The 15,923-nt window shown below is 37.4% G+C and overlaps 1 protein-coding gene across 2 annotated transcripts in view; it reads left to right on the forward strand.

Moving 5' to 3' along the window:
• The window catches only part of HGF (hepatocyte growth factor), a 1,211,563-nt gene that overhangs the window by 807,377 nt on the left and 388,263 nt on the right, over window positions 1-15,923 (forward strand). For both annotated transcript variants that reach the window (XM_044088269.1, XM_044088268.1), the window contains exon 9: window positions 10,752-10,882. In XM_044088269.1, coding sequence (XP_043944204.1) covers window positions 10,752-10,882 — 131 coding nt within the window. The remainder of the gene's footprint in view (window positions 1-10,751; window positions 10,883-15,923) is intronic.

A 15,923-nucleotide genomic window follows, 5' to 3' on the forward strand; every position in this document is an offset into this window, starting at 1 on the left:
GCAATTTGAGCATCATTCTTTGTAGTCTTGCTGGAGCTGAATGCATAGGCTTCTTTAAAATAGTTTTCAAGATTCAAGGTTCAAAGAAGCTTTATCGTCATTTACTAAACACAAGTGGTATCTAAATGAAATTTCGAGTGTCAGCTCTTTTACAGGAGAAAACAAACAAAAAAGACAAACATGATAGGTATTAAAGAATAAACAATAACTACAGTACAAAACTAAATATCTAAGTATTTGTCACACATGCTTGTACACTATTTATTACATTGGATAATATAATACAATACAATAGTGACTAGAGGTTGATGATCAGTTTCTATCTGGATAGCTTGGCTGTAAATATAATCATGGAACTTCAAACATGCGCACACAATTGCCAAAAGTTCCTTCTCAGTTTGAGCATACTGCATCTCAGTTTGGGTAAGAGTTCTAGATGCATAGGTAACAGGTCTGCCCTCTTGAAGAATAACTGCATCAAGACCGAACTATGAAGCATCAGAGGAAAGAACTACTCATTTGTGGACATCATAGTATCTTAATGTAGGTAGGTTAGCAGTTTGCTGTTTGAGGTTATAAAATGTTCTCTGGTGTTGTTCTAACCATGACCATGCAACATTTTTGCATGTCAGCTCTCTCTCAAAGGCATGATAACTCATTAAATTTAGGGATAAATTTGCCCAAATAGTTAACTATACCAAGAAAATGCTGTAGGGCTTGGACATTGTTTGGAGCTGGCATCTCAAGAATGGCTGCTTTCTTAGACGGGTCTGATCGTAAGCCTGTAATGGTAAATAAATGACCTACATAAGTAACTTCTGGTAGTCTGAATTTCCATTTCAGAGGACTGAGCTTTAAATTCACTTCACATGCTCTGTCCAGAACTTTCCTAAAATTTCTGTCATGCTCTGCTTTAGCGTTACTTCCAACCAGTAAATCATCAACTATTATTGCATAAGGGTAGCCTGAAAAAAAATCTGTACCATTGCACACTGAAAGACTTCACTGGCAGAATTTATTCCAAAGGGCATCCTGAGGAATCTATATCTACCAAATGGAGTACTGAATATAGTCAGTAGTGAAGATTTGCAAGCAAGCATCACTTGCCAAAATGAACGCTTTGCATCTAAGATGCACAGGATGACGAGGTCTTTTTAATCCATTTTACATATCTCTTGGGTAAATGTATATTCTTATTTCATCTAAATTTTTCTTACAAGCAGCTACCATGGATGATACCCACTCAGTTGGTTCTATGACCAGACAAATCGCACCTTGCTGCACCATTTTGTCTAACTGGACCTTGACTTTGTCCTGCATAGTTATTGGAACCCTCCTTGCTGGTCTGACCACTAGACTGAGCTCTGGGTCTACTTTCAAGGAGTACACAAGTGGAAGTTTGCCTAGCTTGTCATTGAAGACATCAGCATACTCTGAGAAAATGGCATAATTAAAGCTGGAACTAGGACATGTGGTTATATGATGTACTTTTTTGGCAAGAGAAAGCAGTGACATTCTCAAACTGTCTCTGAGATATAACGATGACTGCACAGGTCTTTGAACTATATAAAATTGCAAGCTATAACTGTTCCCAGACAAATAGCATGAAAGCACTACTGAGCATTCGGTTTGAATCTCTTCACCTCCATAAGCAGCAAGCTTCACACAATTGACCAAATTAAGTTGCTCACCAGCTCCCATTTTAGCAAATGTTTTTTCTGACATTACATTACAATTTGAACCAGTGTCTACTTTGAGCTCTGTGAGTTTACCATTGATCAAGACAGTACAAAATACTTAATTCTTTGCCAACAAACCTTTTTAATTAACCTTTTCACTGACCACTGATGCACAATCTATGTAGAAAGTAGGGTTGCAGCTTTCTATATGATCAACTTGAATTTTTGAGTGACCTTTATGAATAACTGAATGAGGCTTGCTGGATTTACAAAACATTTGAAAGTAGTTCCATTTTTTACACTTGTAGCATTGCTGTCCAAATGCTAAGCACTTTTCTCTTTTAGACTCATGTTTGGCTCCACAATTATGACAGTTAACAATAAGACTTCACTTGTGTTTTGCTTACTCACCCTTATACTGCACTGAGCATCTCCTTTTTACTGAGCTAGTTTTGGTACTTGCCACAAAGCTACAACTCCTCCCAGGTAACCTCATAAGGGTTTTTGCAGTTTTTTATTACCTTAAGTTCATTTCTCGCTCTTATTTGTTTGTCGGAGCTCCATTTCACTCAACCAGCTCAATCTGCCTTCACCTTCAACTCAGCACCTTGTGGCTTGAAGATGTTGCTCTCTTAATCCCAGTTCTGACACCATGTCACTCGTCTGGTCAGGATAAAACAGATGAATATTCATGGGTTCAGTTCAAGCAGCTTTATTACACACAAACATCATAAATTAGGCTTTATAACTTAAATTTAAACAAACTTATAAACAGACTGACTACCACACTCATTCATGTTAACACTCTGGCTGTTCTCTCAAAATGGCACTTCTGCCTGCACGTGCTCACGATTTATATGCACATGCTTACATTCTGGAAATGCTTCTTAAAGGTACATACACATGCTCTGAGCTACAGAGAGGGAAATAGTTTTTTTTTTTTTCGGAAAATATTGCAGTGGTGTGAGTTTCACAGGTGAAGACTGCAAAGTTTTAATTGTTGTTAGTATTATGTAAGATGGTTTTGCAGAACTTGTTAATTACTTTTTTTTTCACAGGTGTGCACATGGCAGGGGCTAGGAAAAGGATTGCTGACAGTTTGTCTTGATTTCAGTTTTCCAGGTTTAGATGGTTGGTTCCAGGGGCAGAGGAAGATCTGAGGACAATGCCAGACAAGATATGGCATTTTGGGCTGAGTTAACCAAAAGTTTGGTGAAGCAGTCTTGGGCAGCATCTCCTAAGAAGGTGGATGATAGGGCATTATATACTTTTGATAAATTGATTTGACAATTGCCAGAGGAGGAGAAGGAGAGAATTTGTTCTGAAGAACTGTTATTGCAATATTTGGTCTAGGGCTTGGTTGCAAAGAAAGGCAGTCTAATTGGTTAAGGTGGACCTGGCAGCAATTACTATATTTGCACAGGTAGCTGGTTTGCAGGATTTTGCTAAGACCTGGATAGTGGGGCATATGTGAGGGGATGGGGCAAAGTGGCTTGTGTGAATATGGATATGCATTGGTCTTTGACAAGGCAGGTTTTGGAAGTTAGCTTTAGTGGTTGGTGACTCAGTGGATTATGTTTTGTGGGTAACCTTGTATTTATGGATGTATTTTGGAACATTCAGGGTGTCAGAACTATTAGGGGTCACTATTTTGGGGAGATGTTATGTTTTTTTTCTGTGTTAGTGCACATTTGGTTATGTGGGATTGCATCAATTCAGATGGGGAGTCAGGTAGCATGTTACTAGGGGCCTTAGGTGGAATGACCTTATGGAGGAGTTTGCATTTATACAATCACATATCAGGCTTCCTCAAGTATTGGTGGTACATTTGTCTGGTAATTGCTTGGGAATAATTCCTAAGAAGCAGTTGTTGTATAGAATAGAGGAGGATTTTCTTATGTGAGGTTATATTCATGTATATGCATTGTATGGTCCCAGATACTACTGCGCTTATGTTGTAGGAATGCCACTAGTTTTACGGTGTTACAATGTACACGGCGGTTTATTAGTTGTAGGCTGGAGTGGCAGTTGGTTGCTTTGGGTATGCACACGATATAACACAGGAACTTTGACAGGGACCTGGTGTTTGGTTTAGAAGGATGGAGTGCACCTGGCTGTTTGTGGTTTGGAGCTGTTTAATGTACACTTTAAGTTTATTTTGGAGGGTTTAGTGGACATCTTCATTCTGTGAGGGGGAACAGCCTGGGGTCAAGCTGGTGGGTTGAGAAGAGGGGTAGGCTTTCCATTCTTCTGTTCCCTCTCTTGGTGTTGGGTGTTGATGCAAGAAGTGTAACAGATGAAAGCAAGTGGTAGGAACCTGCTTGGTTAGTAAGAATAAGAGAGAAGTGGGGTGGACAATGCTTATTCAGGCAGGGTAGGCAGGGATATGCTGCCCTAGTGTATGGTTACAAGGATGCTACATGTTGCTTTTACAAGGATGTTCATGTTGTTATTAACATTTTGAAATAATGCAATAAAGTTATGTTGTTGGAAGTTAATAAGGCATTGTCAAATGCCATTTGGATGTGATGTGATTTGTTGAAGGGGACCGGGACAAATGAGGTTTGAGAACAAACCAATTTGTCCAGGGACATATTCAGTGTTTCGGGGTTAGAGTTAAATGGGGGTTTGGAGTTTCAATTTGGGGAAGGATGTTAAAGTTAGGAAGTTGTGGATGGTTTAAGTATATTCTTGGATTTGAAGTGATAATTTAGCATGGGGTTGTGGGGTTTTGATTTGGGGAAGGATGGTAAAGTTAGGAAGTAGTGGATGGTTTAAGTATATTCTTGGATTTGAAGTGATAATTTAGTATGGGGTTATGGGGTTTTGATTTGGGGAAGGATGGTAAAGTTAGGAAGTAGTGGACGGTTTAAGTAGATTCTTGGATGGGAAGGGTTCATTTAATATGGGGAAGTTTAGAGAAAGTGAGGTAGGTGGAGGGTGGTACTTAGGGGGTTTTATGTGAATGTAACTGGGACAGGAAATCAGACTGAGGTGTGATCTTGCTACCCACCCTCTCTACCTTCTTTTTTTTGGGGGGGGGGGTCATTTTGGATGGCACAGTTATTGAGGTGGATGTTTAGGTGGAGAAGAGGGGCAGGCTTGTCCCTCCTCTGTTCCCTTTCTTGGTGTTGGGTGTTGATGCAAGGAGTATGGGGGATGAAAGCAACTGGTAGGATGCTGCTTTGATTAGTACGAATAAGTGAGCAGTTGTGTGGGTGCTGCTTATTCAGCCAAGGTGAGCGGGGATACACTGCCCTGGTGTCCAGTTGCAAGGATGCTACATGTTGTGGTTACAATGATGTTCATGTTGTTATTAACATTTTGAAATGATGCAATAAAGTTATGTTGTTGGAAGTTAATAAAGGTCATCAAATGCCATTTTGATGTGATGTGACTTACTGAAGGGGACTGGGACAATACATATTATGCATTTGGCCTTACTGCAGTTTAAAACCTGAGATCTCAGTCATCCAGCAGTTTCACTATAAACACCTCATACTTCTGGTTTGTAGCACACCAGACTAGAATATCATGTTATGCAGACCACTCCATCTCACCCTTCATCTGTAATTCCTAGTACCATATAGAACATTTCTAGAGATCACAAAACTTGAACTTAATAATATGTAACAACCCAAAAATGCATTGAAGATACAGTGTTTGGAATTTGGTTCATTCATTTAGATTTTTCTAAAATCCCTTGTTTGCATCAAGCAATGAAAATAATATAACATTTGGCATAATCATTGCTACCTCTTCAGTAGAAACTTCGCTTTGATATACTAATTAATGTTTTTGATTTCAGTGCACATTCTGCCCTCTTACAAAGTCATGCATCTTACTGTGCCTTTCACCCATTGAGTTGATTATGTCTGTTTAGCTTACATTCAGTGGCTTCTATAGACTTGAGCTCTTACTGTATTCTCAGTGCAATTGGTACCTTCTTTTGACCACATCATCAGGGATTTTGGTATCTACGTTAATAACAAATTCTCCTTTAACCAACACATCTCTGTTGTGGGTAAATCCTTTTACCTTGCACAGTGTATCCTCTGAGGTATTTCCTCAGGGTACAATGAAGTTAAAGTCTCACTGTTTTCCTCCCTTGTTAGGCCTGTCATTGAATGTAATGCCTCCTTCAGCATATACCATGTTAAGCTCCTAAAGTATGTCAAGAGACTGCAGTATTATCACATCAAAATGACCTCAAGTCTCAGTACCTTTAGATACTTTCATAGACTAAAATCTCTTGCATGTTATAAAAAACCCTACACTCTTTGAACATGTCTACCTATGACCGGTGGTAAACCAAGCACCTTACTTATAAAAATATAAACCCATGCTTCCACACTAACAGCCAGCTGGCTCAGCAGATACATATTCCAACCAATTTCCTCTTCTCTGGAAAAGTCTCCCATTATATATCAAAAAGAGTACTTCCTTAGCAACCTTTAAAAATAGTCTGGATGACAGGATGGCTGATCCCAATTATTCATCTAGAATATATGGGCAAAATCAGCAGAATGTTGGACACTGTTAATCTCCCAGGGTGATACGGCTGAGATTCTTGATTGTCTCTTTAGCTGAATGTAGGCCTAGTACGACCCTATGAACCTATGAAATGAGATTAATGGTTGTGTAAAGCAGTGGATGGTTTGTTCATTACTACTTTTCATTGTGTGTTGCCATGATGTCATACTTTAGAAGAAGTAGTGGAAGGCACAAGGCAGTATAGAAGTGCAGTGAATCAAAAAGTCAGACCAAGATTCAAAAAGCAGCTTATGGTTTAAATAAAAGATTAATACTGGCATTATTTCATAACTGTGTATTTGACAGTCATGATGGCCAAATAATGAAACACACACACACACACACACACACACACACACACACACACACACACACACACACACACACACATATGCACGCATGCACATACACACACACACACACACATACACACACACACACACACACACACATGCATGTATACATGCACACACACACACACACACACACACACACAAGCACGCACACGTACACGCACACATGAACACGCATGCACAGACACATGTGCGCACACACACACATAGACACACATGCATGCACACACGCTCACAGCATGCATGTTACATGCACACACACACACACATGCATGCAGACACGCAGATGCACACACGCACACGCGCACACACACACACACACACACACACACACACACACACACACACACAAACACACACACATGCACACACACACACACACGCCTCACACACACGCATGCACACATACATGCAGACGCACACACACACACACACACACACACACACACACACACACACACACACACACACACACGCACGCACACACCTGGATTTGCTTACTGTTTAAAGCTTTACAGAAGTTGAACATCACAGTGAGTCACGTCTCAATATTACTTTAGTTGAACTCCCTTTAAAGAACATTAACTTTATTTGCATACTGATGTTTTAGAGCAATAGTAAGTGATGAAGGTGAAATGCCCTTCATTTCCAACAAAAAAGTGGTAAAATTTGAACTACTAAAATCATGTCTCATTTTGAAGGCATTATAGATTTTAGAAACTTTCTCAAACAGATTTTTTTTTCATAATGTAAATTGCATCCCAGGCTGAAACTATAATTAGTCGCCCAAGTTAAAAATAAAATAAAATAGAACCAGTCCAAACAACTTGTTTTACTTGACATAAGGCTTTTGGCACAGTAGAAGGCAGTGATAGTAATCAAAACAAATCTCTAGTTATTGGTAACTGGTAAATGTGCAAGTGTTCTTTGAAGTAAAATGTCTTGTTGAAAAAAGTTGTCGACATATGAATCACAAGTTCTTCACATCACAATTGCTAAGCAATGGAGCAAATTACACAAAGAGTGAAAATGTTCAACATATTAAAGATATTTAAAAGGCAGATAAAATTCTCTATGACAATTTGATTTATATTACAAGATATTTTGGAAGTGAACTCATATTTGGCCTCAGATAAGACCGCAAAGCAAAGAATAATATTGTAACATTGGAATGTTCATCAACTGATTAAGCTGGTCACTTAGACCTTCATTATTTAAACCATAGTATGTGCACTTGCAAATAACATTTTAGGGTTGTAAAAGCAGACATGGTAAACAGAGCATGATTTAACTTTCAGAAGCATACAGCTGTAAACAGCAGTCATTAAATGAGTAGCATATACAAAACAAGGGCCCAATACAAAAAACAAATTGACTGCCCAGTATACCTGAGTGAGGAACAGTGAGATATTAAACAGAAAAAAACTGAGTTCAGCAGCAACTTTAACATTTTAAGTAGCGTACAAAAATAAGCTGCTAGATTAATTGTATATAGACATGTTAAACACTCACTGTGTGGAAATGTGACAGCTAATAGGTTGAATAAATTCTGGTGTAGCATGTCTAAAATAGCAAAGAGTATATTCAATTTAGAATCTAGAAACTTGACAGAATTGTATAGTTTGTTACAAGAAACAACCTTGTAGCTCACACTGGCGTTTGAGACAGTAATAAAGATTTGTTAATCAGATAATTTTTTTGTAAAGTAACATGGATTAGACCTGCTTAGCAATTAACTTTTGTACATTTCAAAAAGAGATAGGTTACAATCTGACACTTTTCAAACAGATGTGTTGATAAAATAGTGAGTTTAATGAATCAGTATGGGTAAGGTTGGTGGTTAGAACAAATCATCGAATAAGCTCAGTTATATAATTAGTTTAATTTCCAAGTTGCCATTCATAAGCACATTTGAGGAAATCAAGTGGCATAAATGTGATCAGTTAATTTTCAAAAACACTTTGCTATAATGATTGCAGCCTGCAAAGGAAAATAATTACTAATAGTTTGTTCCCAGTTTACAAATATCTGCAAGTTTTATAAAAGAGAAGAGACACAAGTGAAATTTTGAGAGTTGTACACAACAGCAGTGAGCGAAGGTGTGTGTTACATATCAATATAAAACTGGACTGAGCTTGTGAACCCAAGGTGTAGTAAGCTTAAACTTAGATGTATACAGTTTGTGAGTTTCGGCCAGTTACAGTGGTACATATGGTACGTGGTAAAGTTATGGCAGTATGATGTGGTCACTGCCATGTTATACTAATACATGGAAACATTTATAGCTCTTTACTGAGAATCACTTTTCTAAGAGATACTGCAGAAGCATTGTGAGCACGTATGTGGGTATCTGTATGTAAATATGTATTCATGTGTGAGTGTGTGTGTGTGTGTGTTTGTGTGTGTGTGTGTGTGTGTGTGTGTGTGTGTGTGTGTGTGTGTGTGTGTGTTTGTGAATGCAGTGTCTTGTCTATTTGTACAGTAGGTGAATCAGTGACTGTCAGCAAGTCTTTTAGCAGACAGATTTTAGTTAAGCTGTGCATGTTGTAACACGCATCCTATCCCTAAAAGAACCACCACAAGAATGCTAGGAGTGCTATAGTCACATCATGGCATAAAATGTTCAGAGGTCCATCCATCAAAAGAGTACTGTCATTATCGAAAGAAATCCCTAAGAGAATTCTAACAGCCTGCTTTGTGAATTGCATTTCTCTTGTTAGTCATGTAATCACGTATACCTGTGCATTCCTTGTTTGGCAGTGGGTAAAAGAAGAGGACAATGCAGTCAGTTGTTTCAGTCTTAAGGCCATATATAGACCTGCAAATTACATATTCCAGCAAGTAGCAAAAGTTGTAAAGCCTTCCATGCAAGCATTTGACTGGTCATTGCATTTTTACTGATTGAGAAATGGCCCCATTACATTTGAAGAAATAAAGAAGGTAACTAAGTCACTAAATAACATACGGGAGGAAGAGGAGGGAGGGAAGGAGAAAAGGAGAAACATGAAGGGAATTTCTAAGCACTTAAAAAAACTAAGGAAATCAGTTCAACAGAAGGTGTGAACAAATTTAAGCAAATTAGTTACACAAGGAGAAAATGGTATATCATAAAAGATAGAAGAGTAGGATGAAATCAGTATATAAATAGCTTGTCCACTGACATGCAAAACGTGGTATCCTCGCTATTGTCTGCAATTGCATTCTCTTTAAAGACAGAGTAAGCCAGTTTATAAGTTTGTTGTCATTTCAGTCACTAAACTTTGAGCCTATTATCTTTCTACCTACTGTTGGCCATCAGTGCATACCGAATATTATTGTGAAGATTTTTTTAAGACAGCAGTTTTTGTTTTTATACACACACACCCTCCTTCATGCGTGCAAAGGTGTTACCCTTCCAGCATTTCTGCACTAGCTAGCAATCTGTTAAAGATCTCGACTATTATCTCTGTCGACATATTTCCAAATGATTTACTATCTTGGTGAGTCTGCATTATCATTCACTTGTCCTCAATACTTTGCGCTAATGTCTTCAGACTGTTACCGTAGCAGCTTTACAAGATGGCACCCTACTTTTCTTTTCCTTTGTAAACAGCGATGCAAAGTACTTATTTGGTAATTCTGCTCAGTAATTTTCCTTCTTATCTCCTTCACATTTTTCATTCTTCTTTACCTTTTTTTAGCAAGATACCTAAACAGTTTCATGCCCCTTCCTAAGTTTGTCTGTCAGCTTCATTTCATCTTATGCCTTTTTTGTGTAACCTAATTTTTTGCCCTTCCGTATGATACTTTGTGATTTTTCATTAACATCCCTTTATTTCACTTCTCCACATTTTGCATTTTTTGTTTTGCTGCAGTAGCTGATGTCATATTTGTATGTAACCACTTTGTTTTATAATTATTATTATAGAAGTATGATGGTTGTCTCTGACTTGTAGCTTATGTGGTAGACATCGTGGTAGGCATTGCATAAAGGAGGGTGCAAGTGGTCCTCAGCTGTCAAAATATATTAACAGAAAGGTCAGAGGAATACTTTTCCAGATAAGGCTTATGTATCATTTTTTCTAAACAGAAGAAAAAGAGAAAAAGAAGTCTATTTGTGCATTTGTGATCACATTGTTGGTTGTTTCATTTTATGTTTATGTTTACAGTACTGCATTTTCCATTATCTAATTTGCTTTTTGGAAAGGGATCTGAGGGAAAATTACTGTCGTAATCCAGATGGAGCAGAAGGACCCTGGTGTTTCACAACAGACCCCAAGATAAGAATAGGATACTGTTTCCAGATTATGAAATGTGAAGAGAAAACGTCTGCCCTTGGTGAGTAAGGATTTTAATTTACTACCTGAAGAAAGAAGTACTGGTAAATACAGCACTGGGTATGTTTAATTGCAGATAGCTCCACTTATGCTGATGTTCAGCCATATCTTTATAACAAACTCTGTGCCCTAAGTGCCAACTGCAGTTTGCAGTTAACACTAATATTTTACTGATTGAAGGTTACATGTTTCTTATGAGTTATATGTATATATCATCACATATTGCTGTTCTAATGAACCATTTTTACCACTTCCTGACATGTAATTATAATACTCAAGATTCATTTTACTGATGCTGTAATCGTTAAATAACTTCACTTTTCCACCATAGAACAAGGAAAATATATTAGCATACTTTATGTTCTGACCAGGGGCAGTGGTCTGATCCAAAACTGGCCAATTTCAGGCACAATGTAGAAGTATAACAGTGATGAAACAGGAAAGTTAAGTACAATCAAAGTACAACAAAGCATGCCTATCAACCTCTTAGCACAATAAATCTGGACAAAGCCAAAATTAATGGAGGTCAAAAGTCCAGGAATAGGGGCATATTTTAAATATTGCTCTTATAAACTTAGAAAGATGGTGGAATATCAGGACTTGAGTTAGCATGCATTATCTGAAGGATATGAAGTCTGAAACTCAAATGTATATCATTATCTTCTTTCGGCTTTTCCCGGTTAGGGGTCGCCACAGCGGATCACCTGTCCGCTCATGACTGGCAGTTAGAGAGTGAAGAGGTATGCAGCAAAGTAAGATTTACAAACCCAATAAAAGTGGCTTAACATTAGTACATAATGTGAGAAACAATTTGTACAGCAAGAAAAGTTATTCAGTACTGAGCATTAATCTTTTAAGGTTTTTTAAAGTTAAGTGTAAGAGGCCATAGAAGTAGCATTTTAGCAGTACTACATATGTATATATATATATATATATATATATATATATATATATATATATATATATATATATATATCACCAAACACACTTAATGAAAGCACTTTCACTGAAAAAGTGCTTTTGCTAAAGTGTGTTAAAAAAATAAAAACATTAAATCTGCTTTTACACAGGGGGGCAAACCCCCCTGCACCCCCCCACCCTACTTTAGTATCCTCACTCCGAGTTTGCACTACAGTGGGGAAAAGGGAATTTTCCCTTATCTGCACTGTAGTACAACCAGCACAACAGGCATACCTATGCGAAAACGCTGCTTTAGTGAAAAGCATCATTTTATCTAATTGTCTTTTTATCTAAGCACAAATTGCTGAAAAAATAATTGAAAACTCATTTAACCAAAAACACATTTCATTGAATGACATTTAATTCAAAACTATAGACTATGGATAGTAGGTGCTGGTGTGGTTTAAGATAACAGGTGATGCTAGACAATTTAGTCTAAAGCATAATTTATACTTTGCTAGCGCCCAACCTTAAGTTGTACTGAAAGTTTTTTTTTTTTTTTTTGAATGCCATCAGAAATTCATTTTCCTTTTTCTGGAAGGTTAGGTAACTGTGGAGTTAGTATATATAAGTAAGGGGGGTAAGTGGGCTTGCCTTCCTGCAAATGTAGAGTTTTGATAGAGCATTCGCTGTATTTTCTATGATATGTGATTGAATGAAATGCCTTTTTGACAAAAGCTATTTGCAATTATTTTTTTAATGATTTGTGATCAGATAAAAAGATAGGTAGATATCGATATATATCACTGGGTTACCAACAAGTTGTTCAATGGCAATTTATTATATACCTGGAAAACTGCCAGCACAACTGATAGAAAATCAGCTTATCAAATGTGCTGACAGGTGTTTCATGCAAGATTGTGGTATAGTAGGAACTGGGGAATTTGCCTTTTACCCACTGTAGTGCAATCTCAGAGTTGGTATATATAATTAGCAGGGGTTGTGAGGATACAACTTGTGTTTGTCTTTTGATTTTTTTTTTATGTACTACTGAACAATAAGTTGTGCTCAGTCAGTTGACATTCAGTGGGATGAAGTTTCGATCAATTGTTGGACTTCCATATAAATATACATATATTTATTTATATACACACACACACACACACACACACACACACACACACACACACACACACACACACACACACACAATGGTAAAGTATTTACCATACAGACACAAGGAACAGGGTTAGATTCTCACATTTGGTCCTTGTCTGGTTATTAGCTAAAAGTTTAATAGCCCTGTGGTCAATGTCAGAGAGAAACATTGCAAATATGAAACCGAGCACAGAGAGTAGGTGGAGCATGTTATTGAGGTGGTTATTGAAAGAGGACCTGGAAACTCAGATTATAAGGAGCTGAAGTAACTTTTGTTCTAATGTATAATTTTGCTTATTGTGGAAAGTGCTTAGAGTGAACCCCTGAAGTTGTGTGTTAGAATGGAGAAGGTATAGCGAGTCAATGAAAGTGAGTTATTTGGTGTGGTAAGAACTACTGAAGTGTTTAAGTGGGAGCAATACAGATAATGTTTTTTGATTTAGAGGGAGAGATAGATCACTGTATATAGGTTTTGGCATTAGGCAGATGAGAAGAAGATCTGCATGATTTAGAGCAAATAGCCACTTTGTTCTTAGCAGAGTAATGCAGTGTCATTATCTTCTTGGTGTGAGAAGGATAAAGTGACATATTTTATTGGAGAGGGTTTGAAGTTCTTTATGTTTTCTTTTTTCCTTGGGAACAAATATACAGTAGGTGAAGAATATATTGAAGTTGTAGTTGTCATATATATTTTACAATAGCATTCCTGCCTGCAGTGGTTAGGTAGTAGAATATCATGCTGCAACCATTAGACAGTAGAGTTCATTTTTGCTTTAGATCACTTATATGAATTGACATATTTAGGGTTCATTTAAGGAAAGTACATGCTGAATAAGCTGGTTATTGGAAAGAAGGGGGTGGTCATGTTGGTGTAGGTGGCCTGCTATTCAGTTTATGGACAGTTTCAAAGAACATTATTCTGGCTTTGTTAATATTCAGAATTATCTGTTTGTCTGTTAATCATGTGTTTTTGGTTGCTAAGAGTGTTTTTTGGTCTCAGAAGTACAGATTTATAGTTGTGACTGAGTGAAAGGACATCAAGTCATCAGCAAACAGTATCAGGTTAGTTTCCTTGATGTCAGGGAGAAGGGAATTGATGAATATACTAAAGAGGATATGGGATAGGATGCAGCCATGTGTGACTAATGAAATAAAGTGGAGGATTAAGAAAAAACTCAATTTAGCCAGCCAGGCATTCTGAAAAGAATGGTTGGCTTAATGGTTCCTTACCTCACAGGACAAGGAACGGGATTTAATTCTCACCTTTGGAGAAGAACGGCTAGGCTTAAAAAAGGCTCCAAGTAATCACCTATGTACTATATGCATCCCTATTAAATAAGTGAATGTTCAGTATTGTGAATGCTACTATATCGACAGCTAAATGTCGAAAAGGCCAAATCCTGAACAAACTGAACAGCGTTTTTTTTCCTAGTAAAAAACATTGCTGGTCCAAAAAAAAAACACAAAATAAAGTGGCGGGTTTTACCCCCACAACCTCCGATGTGGGCGTCTATGCCCCCCACACCCCCAACTACTTAAATATACCAACTCCAAGATCACACCACAGTGGAGGAAACAACAAATTCCTGAAAACGGCCCAGTCATTTTTTTTTTCCCTAGGAAAAATAAAAATCACTGTTCCGTGTCTTTAGGATTTGGCCTTTTTGACATTTAGCTGTTGATAAAGTGGCATTTGCAATATTGAACATTTGCTTAAATATATGGGATTTTGCCTTTTCAACATTTAGCTGTTGATAAAGCGGAATTTGCAATATTGAACATTTGCTTAAATAATAGGGAACCATAATATATATATATATATGAATTTAATCAAATTAAAATATGATCAACATCGGTTTACTCGAAAAAATTCAGTTGATTGTATAGATGGTCAACAGGTGTATGAGATCAGACAATTCCTGGAGTTGGGGAAAATGGCTTTTCCCCTGAAACTGTGCAATCTCAGAGTTTTAGTATGTCTAATTATCAGGTATTGTGGGGACCACATGCAGAGCATGTTGTCACTGTTCATGTTGTTGACATTGTGGACATCAACATTTGGGCCTGTTAACAAAATTCAGTAGACCTATATATATATATATATATATATATATATATATATATATATATAAACAATTCATAATATATATATATATATATATATATATATATATATATATATAGTATATATATTGGTGTCTAGTGGGTCCCCTAACCCCAAGTCCTCAAAACCATAGTCTTGGTAAATATTTAAACATAGCCTTTCGGCCATGTTCAGTACAGTAATGTGGTGAAGCTGGCCATGCTGATCTACCTGGCTTAGAAATTTCTTGAATCACTTGATGTTTAGGTACCTTCCTGGAAGAGGGTCTCGGGGAGAAACCCATTGCTAATTAGCATATGCCTCTCCCACTGGACAACCTCTTTATCATTCAACACGGCCAATATTACACAGTTACACAATGCTGCATGTCTTCAAGCTACCGCACAATGCAACATTATGTTAGGGCAGTTGTTGAATACCAAAAATGTACTGAGATGTGCAATTGGAACTGTACACATTGTGGTTCCTTCATCAATCCCCCCATGTGCTTTAGAAAAATAAAGCTAAGTTTTTTTTTTTTCCCTCAGGTATGGATAAAGCCAGTTACATCACCTTTTCCCCTCATACAAAGTGCAGTAAATGTGCCCTTGGATTTAATGCAATAACATTTAATGCTGTTTGGACTAGTGGCCATAAGTTTTTTTCAGATATTGTTTCTCTGGTAATGGACAGTAAAGGACTTACATCAAAACTGATGTGCACAGGCATTAAAAAAGTAATAGCAAATGAAACCCACTTTGCACTTTCTTCTCTTTCCAATAGCAACACCTTTGTGAAGGAGCCAGCATAATATGTTAGTCATCTGACTCTTTCTTCTCTTTAATATGACCTTGTGAATATGATGTGCCACCTAGAAATTTCCCACCACTGCCAAATCCCC

This window comes from Protopterus annectens, chromosome 11.part0 (genome assembly GCF_019279795.1).
Source record: "Protopterus annectens isolate FY-2018-M chromosome 11.part0, PAN1.0, whole genome shotgun sequence".
NCBI classification, from domain to species: domain Eukaryota; kingdom Metazoa; phylum Chordata; order Ceratodontiformes; family Protopteridae; genus Protopterus; species Protopterus annectens.